Source organism: Papaver somniferum, unplaced genomic scaffold (assembly GCF_003573695.1).
Source record: "Papaver somniferum cultivar HN1 unplaced genomic scaffold, ASM357369v1 unplaced-scaffold_132, whole genome shotgun sequence".
Taxonomy (NCBI): domain Eukaryota; kingdom Viridiplantae; phylum Streptophyta; class Magnoliopsida; order Ranunculales; family Papaveraceae; genus Papaver; species Papaver somniferum.
In genome coordinates this window covers 1,028,554-1,035,975 of record NW_020622381.1, presented here as the reverse complement: position 1 = coordinate 1,035,975, position 7,422 = coordinate 1,028,554, and the positions used below count along the sequence as shown (strand labels likewise).

The window sequence follows — 7,422 nt, the reverse complement described above, 5'->3', positions numbered from 1 at the left end:
TCAGACCTAACTTCTGACTCAGATCTATTTGAATCACGGAATAAAATGCTCATAACTCATGGAAACAAGCCACTGATTTACATATTTTTGACTCAGATAGGTCAGATGTGACTCACACAACAATATATCAAATCAGGTCAATCAGATCCAGACCACAAAAATGAGCCGGGAACACACAAACAACCTGTTAGACTTTGAGCGAGTTGCAATACCGTATAAAAAATCCAACTCAAAACCCCTTGTACTTTTTACTTCCTACCAAACAACGAGACTCCCGTATAAGAGAAAAACCACAACATCAATTTCCCAGTTTTATTCTTTTCCTCCTCAAAACGTCTCCCTCTCAGGTTTTATAAACTCCAATTCCTTCCCAAAGTATATATCTGATTCTGATATTCATTAAATCTTCAAACCCTCAAATCAACCAAAGTTTCACTTCTGCTAAGGCGTTTCTTCCTCTTCATAGCTAGAAGCGAAAATAAAAAATGGCCGCGGACAGTGATACCAGCGATTCAGGTGTCGGTAGTGGTGATGAGATTACCATTCACATTAGTTGTTCAAACGGTACCAAGTTTTCTGTGAAGACAAGCCTTGGATCTACTGTTTTGGAGTTCAAAAGTGTTATCTCTCAACATTCTGATGTTTCAGCTGAGCAACAACGATTGATTTACAAGGGTCGGATCTTGAAAGATGAACAGACTTTAGAAAGCTATGGTTCGTTCTTTACTCTATCTCAATTTCTGTAAATTGATTGATGATGAGTTTTGATATTCGATTATGTTGTTGTTTTGCTAACTCAATTTAGGGTCTGTATTTGTTTTTTTCCGATTGGTGATTTTAGATAGAAAATTAGGTCATTGTAGAAACGCGATGGAAATTTATTGATAGTTAGATTAGGTAGGAGAGGATATTGCAGATACATATCTGTAAGTGATATTACTTCTCATATTCATCAGGAGAGATACTCCCTTGTTTTAGGTATGAGAATGTTCATGCAATCACATCCATTAGTAAAACTTTCCTCATTAAGTAGGGAAATATCAACTGTAGTCCTCCTAGATAGTTTAGTTTCACGAAATTGACATGCAGGTAAAATTTAGGAAGGTACTGATCTTAAAAACTGACATGCAAGATCATTATGATAAGTTTCATTAGAAATGTTCGCAGATACAAAAAAGAAGCTGAAAAGGAAAAGTTTCTTAAGGGAAAATTAAACGGTTATTCAAAAACTTTTCTGACAGAAAAATGTTCGCTGCTGCTTGTCAGTAGAAAAAGATCATTCATATATTTTGTTTAAAAGAGGAAGTTGGGAATTACTGTTGTTAGTCCAGTTATATTATAAAATTTTGAGAATTTAACCTTTTATTTGTCGTATCTTGTTAGATCTGATATAATAATTGCTAACGGTTATGTAGCAGATAAATGCTAGTTAAATGTGTCTGCTGTATCGCATGACAATTTGCAGGATAGTCTAGTAGGCTGATGGTTTTTGACCATTGTAGAAAAGTATTCGTTGGTGCACCAGTAAGTTGTAATCGTTATACTGGATCTATATGCTGTTCTACCTTAATGCCATTTGGTCTTAGTTTCAGTTACTTGGAAGCTTATAGGAAATCAAGTTTATGATGTGGATGTACAGTTATTCTTTTTGTTTCTAGACCCGAAAGGAGAGTAGTGCTTGGAAGCTTCTTTTACTAAAAGCCTCTTCCATGTCTTCCGAATGGCTAAATACATTAGTCGGACCCATAAATTTTCAGTTCGTTCTCTCTATTCTAATCATTCTCATATTGATCTCTCCAATGGGATGACATCTAGAAGGAAATTTAAGGTCTCATGCTGCGATTTAGGGAGACCCATCACTTCGCTGACTTTGTTGTATGAGATGACACTTGTTCCTTTTTATTTGGAAAGGTCCTACTTGTATATGAACATATCTCTAAAATTTGACAATTTTGGTATTACTTTGTTTCCATATATGTAAATGCCATGTTTTAATGCTAATGCATCTGCTTTAGTATACTTAAGATCACATATGAAAACGACAAATTGGATTTTTCATGCTCAGTGCAAAGCTGGAGAACAGAATGCTCCACTGCCAAGGCTGCTAACTTTTCATTCTTCTATTTTGTTGATAGGTTTGCAGGAAGATCACACTGTTCACATGGTTCGTGGTTTACCAGCTTCATCAGCTAACACAGCAGGTTCAGCAAATCTTGGAGGCTCAAACACCACCTCAGGTGCCTCAAGAGCTACTTTTCAATCCAATGAAGGCGGGCTTTTTAGGGGGACCAATCTCGGGGCATCACTGTTACCAGGGCTCCGTGTAAATGGTCTAGGTGGCAGTGGAGTACCTGGGATGTTGGGAACTGAGGCAGAGTTTGAACAAGTCCAGCAACAGCTTACTCAGAATCCCAACATGATGAGGGAAATAATGAATATGCCCGTCATGCAGAGCCTAATGAATAATCCCGACTTAATGCGTACCTTGATCATGAGCAATCCTCAAATGCGTGATATCATGGATCGCAATCCTGAACTTGCACATATACTGAATGATCCCGGTACTCTACTCCAAACACTAGAAGCTGCAAGGAATCCTGAACTCATGCGAGAAATGATGCGCAACACTGATAGGGCCATGAGCAACATTGAATCTTCTCCCGAAGGCTTTAACATGCTCAGACGTATGTATGAAACCGTTCAAGAACCATTAATGAATGCGACAACAATGGCCGGAGATGCTGAAAATAATTCTGGTTCAAACCTGTTTGCTTCCCTATTAGGAAACCAAGGGGGACCTCAAGACAGGGATCGGTCGATTAACCCTTCAACCACTGGTTCTGCTGCTCCAAATGCCGAACCGCTTCCCAACCCATGGGGTGGTGCTGGTGGTAAGAATTTCATTCTTTTGAGCTTTACTCCAGGATTTTTTTGTTTTAATTGGCAGAGTTTTCAAAACTTCTGTTGTTCTGATTTAAAATGAGTACGATATCTTCAGTAGAACATAAAGCAGAGTAAATGAGTAAGAAACGGCAGCTAATTCATAGTAGACTTGATAGTAATCTGAGGAAATTTTAACCGCAACATAAACTGAGATGTTGTATCATATACCAGTGATACCCCGTGACGTCATCACTAACACTAGTGTATTCTACTTTCATTGTTAAAAGATATTAGCGCCTTGTCGTCATGAGATATGAAGGTTACACGTTAAAAGTTGTAAATATAAATAGCTAGTTAATAAGCTAGATTATGATCCATGTGATTAGGAGTGTAATTTTTGGTACAATTATAGGTCTAAGTTCGGTACTGATAGCTAACAGAGTTATCTACTCGCAGAAGGGAAAGTTACAAATGCATCTTTTTGTGTTACTATCCCAATCTGTATAAACCATTCATTTGAAGGTATTGTTTACCTCACTTAACGAGGTAAAATACCTCCCTCACTTGATATTTATGAAGGCAATATATCAGAACCACTCTATCGTCCTGCTATGTGATAGTATGTATGCATTGCGTAGTATGAATATCAGATTGAGTAAATATTCTACATAATGACATGTACATATCCTGCATAATTCTACTAGTTTTAGCGTCTCATTTGATGCAATGAACTCAAGAAAAACGTTTAATTCCAACGTTTGATCCTTAGCAGAGTAAAGTATTTATAATCTGCTATTCTTGTGCGAAATGTTTAATCTGCATCACCTGATATGACCTCTCTTTTTTTCCCGTCAGCTGTTAGAGGCACACCAACAAATACCGCAGCTAGGTTAAATTCAACAGGAAATGCAAGGGCACCTGGTATTGCTGGATTAGGTGGGCTGGGTCTGCCTGAGATGGAACAGATGTTAGGGGGAATGCAGGATTTCTCTCAGATGAATCAGTTGATGCAAAATCCTGCTGTTGCACAGATAACGCAGAGCCTCCTTTCTGACCCTCAATACATGAACCAGGTACGATCACGTTAGCAGTAATTTCAGATTCTTTTTCTTTATCATTCAGTAAGAGTTAATACTGCTGAAAGCTTTCATACTCAGGTTGTGGGTGCCAACACCTAACGATTTTACCACGACTAGAAGGCATCTGCATTTGAGATGCTTATAAACCTTCTAATTTATCAATGTAATTTTGCGCCTTTTAGATTCTTGGTCTGAATCCCCAACTCCGTAGCATGGTTGATTCTAATCCTCAAATAAGATACAACACAGGTATCATCATATTATATAACTTTTACAGATTGTTGCTATTAGTTGTGTAAGAAGCTTCCTAAAGTGAGAAAGTTATGGTTATCAAGGGTTGTGTGTTCAGTACAAGCTGTGAATTTAGCTGGGGCTGGGGTGGGTGTCTGGAGGTCTAGCCTCTATGATTTCAATTAGGTTACTAGGCAGTTGTAGACACTTCCCTCTTCTTTCAGTTTAAACTTTCTGTTGTTTTTTTCCTGCAGGAAGATTTGCCTATGCAGCAAGAGTTGACCCGTCTTTTGGGGCAACATTCAGCCCTGTAAGGACATCTCTCATTCTCTCAATAACTCTGTTTTGACGACTGTTGCAGTTTTTCACTTACCTGTTGTGCTGTGTGCAGGGATCCAGGACTGACTGGTGGAGCTGCAGGTAATTGATATTATATCAACATTAGACTGTCTTAATTTGTTTAGATAGTTGATTTGCTACTCTTTTATGCAAAGTCCATTGATTAAAGTCAAGTTGTTGATATTCACCTGCATGATATGTCTACTTACAATAGCAGGAACACCAAATAACATGGGGTTGGATTTGTTGATGCACATGTTTGGTGGACTTGGTGCCAGTGGTTTCAATGTTCCTAGCACAGCAAATGGTTATTTTTCTCTCCCACTACCCTTCCTAAAAATATCCACTGTTTCTTTACTCTGTTTATCAATGTAGAACTCAAATACCTTCGTTTGAATTATTGTTGTACATGTTTTTGTTTAAACAATTTGAAATATTATTCTCAGTGGTATACTAAAGTTTTTTTGTTTGTTTTGGTCAGTGCCGCCTACGCGACTCAGCTATCACAGCTTCAAGAAATGGGATTTTTTGACACACAAGAGAACATCCGAGCATTGAGAGCAACATCAGGAAATGTTAATGCTGCGGTGGAGCGGCTACTGGGAGGAGGAAACCCTGGACAGTAGATTATTGCCAAGTGGGTGGCGGTATCCCCATGTGCTACTAATATACGTAGTCGGTCATGCTAATCTTGTGCCTCTGTATGATTAGTCAATTTTCAGTCCGGAGTCTTCTTAATCAGGAAAAAGAGGGACTCGGCCACATATGAGAACTCTGTTTTGGACATGAACAAGTACATAGCAACAGAGCCGTCCTATGGACCAGGCCAGCTAGGCTATTGCCTATACACTTATACTACCTACTTGTAATCGAAGAACAGGACCATGATGTACTTGGGCCATCTTCCTCATATTTATAAGGGGTGTCTTGAAGTTAGGAAATTACTAACTTATCCTTTACTTTTGTTTCAATTATGACTAACCTAATAGCCTCTCCCCTAATCCTACTAAACTTAATTAAAATTCTAACTCATCCTTTATTTTTTACTAACCATATTTCATTTAAATTCTTCTCTTATCCTATTGTTGTCGTTTCTATTTCATAATCGTTTTAAATCCGGATTTTAGAAATTTGTACATTAGAGGTACTACTTTCCGACTGACGCATGATAAATTGAGTGAGTACTAATCATACAAATTGAAGTTGCATGGAGAAGTTTGCATAGAGAAATTCCGCTAGGAATTTTGTGAAAAAAGCTTTGTTGGAATTTTGTGAAAAAAACTTGGTTGAACTAGCTGAACCTAATGGAAATGAATAACAGTTCAGCTGTTTTGATTTCCTAGCTGAGTTTTTCTGATTAAAGTTCGGTCACGTCGCAATTCTTTCTCTCCTAATATGACTCTTTGAAAGCAAAAACTCCATTAATACGAAGATCGGCTACCCGTGTTTTCATAAACATTAGTCGAACTACATTTGCAGAGCAGTTCGGCTACTTGTTCTTCAGATCTTGTAGCTAAACATGTTTGACTTAGCCAAAATCAAGGTATAAAATTTTCTCATTTTCAGAAAATTTTGGCCAACTCAAGCAACAAAAAACTAAATTTGAAGTATGTCAGGGAAGTATCGGGGAAGTTTGATGGTTCAGATTAAAAAAAAATTGAGCTTTTCCAAAATTCGTATATTCTCCTTCTTCTCTCTCAATAACTTAATTAAAAAAATGAATAATTTATCGATTTAATCTTACATTAGTCAGTAATTAGCTTAACATAATCATTTCATGAACTTAATTAGGAAGGGTAATTTTGGTATTAACATAAATATATGGATAACGGGTAGCTTCAGTTTACTTCTAAATGTCTTACCATTTACGTAAGACATTTAGAAAAGCTTTCAATCCTATTTATGAAGTATGTCGTTTGTCATGTAAGTATAGCGTACAACTTTCATTCCCATTTAGTCATATACTTTTGTACACTTAATAGCATTATAATTCACTGTATTAAGCAATTATTTCAAAATAATTTAGGTATCCCCTCTTCCAGTAAATTCATCGAAATTAGATGAATATGATTATGCCACTAGAAGACCTTTGTTGACTTCTGCCTGCCGCATGATTTGCTAGTATATTCGTCGCCTGGTTGACTTCTCCATAAATGTGGTGGTTCGTATGATGCGAAATAGATCATAGTAGGGCTCTGATTTTGTTGATCAAAAGTCGCAAGTACGATGGTGTCTCGATCCGATTATGGTGAAAAGAATGAGGTTTTGTGAATTTGACTCCAAGCAAACTTTTGTCCATTGTCGTTGTTGCTGTTCTGATCGCCATGGCCCATGTTTCCGCCACTAAAACCGTGGTTATTCTTAGTGATATTGTCATTGATAGGATCGTGATAGTTGAGGAATTCATGCAGAAAATCCCACTAAAAATTTGATGTTACAACCAAATGGAAAACTTTACTACAACAAAATCATCAAACTGGAAAAGACCAGAACATCAAGAATCAACTCTTTGAAATCAAGATCCATGTTAGAGCATCGCTTGGTTGAAACACAACTACTGGTATGTCAAGCTCGTTTTCAGTGTTTGATGACTAAAATTGTATCTTGATTTATAGTCTACTAAAGTCAGTCTCAGATTAGGATTAGAGCATGGTAGTTGAGTATTAGAAATCATCGAATACCCCCAAAGATTGAAGACTGGAGAACAACGAGAACATACGCGAGAACTTCATGAACATAGATATGTGAAGACCGACTATCTTATTCAATCATTAATTCCACCATTTTATCTTCTAAAATAGTGTAATATGGGTTTAATATTGATGAATCATAAAAAACAAGTTTTGAATCCAAGTTTGTACCTGGGAAATCTTGAAACATGAACTCAAGC

General features: G+C 37.1%; 1 protein-coding gene across 5 annotated transcripts; it reads left to right on the top strand.

The window, feature by feature from the left end:
• Nucleotides 1-289: 289 nt before the first annotated feature.
• LOC113333133 (ubiquitin domain-containing protein DSK2b-like) lies at nt 290-5,530 on the top strand. 5 transcript variants are annotated; one of them, XR_003351810.1, is made up of 8 exons: nt 290-714; nt 2,136-2,891; nt 3,739-3,956; nt 4,145-4,211; nt 4,448-4,503; nt 4,585-4,613; nt 4,750-4,839; nt 5,014-5,530. XR_003351810.1 is itself a non-coding variant. In XM_026579635.1 (7 exons), exons 1-7 carry the CDS (start codon nt 486-488, stop codon nt 5,088-5,090), a joined length of 1,455 nt encoding a protein of 484 aa, XP_026435420.1. In that variant the 5' UTR covers nt 291-485; the 3' UTR covers nt 5,091-5,530. The 5 variants fall into 5 exon arrangements, 3 of the variants coding, with proteins under 3 accessions (XP_026435420.1, XP_026435419.1, XP_026435421.1); XR_003351809.1 differs by having other exon boundaries at nt 4,747-4,839; XM_026579635.1 differs by lacking the exon at nt 4,145-4,211 and having other exon boundaries at nt 291-714.
• The last annotated feature ends 1,892 nt before the right edge of the window (nt 5,531-7,422 follow it).

What these genes read in the sequence shown, in the direction of transcription:
- LOC113333133 (XM_026579634.1), top strand. Translation starts at nt 486, where the DNA reads ATGGCCGCGGACAGTGATACCAGCGATTCAGGTGTCGGTAGTGGTGAT. An exon ending in CCCATGGGGTGGTGCTGGTG is followed by an intron (nt 2,892 to 3,738) that starts GTAAGAATTTCA and finishes TTTTCCCGTCAG; the next exon opens with CTGTTAGAGGCACACCAACA. An exon ending in TTGGGGCAACATTCAGCCCT is followed by an intron (nt 4,504 to 4,584) that starts GTAAGGACATCT and finishes TGCTGTGTGCAG; the next exon opens with GGATCCAGGACTGACTGGTG.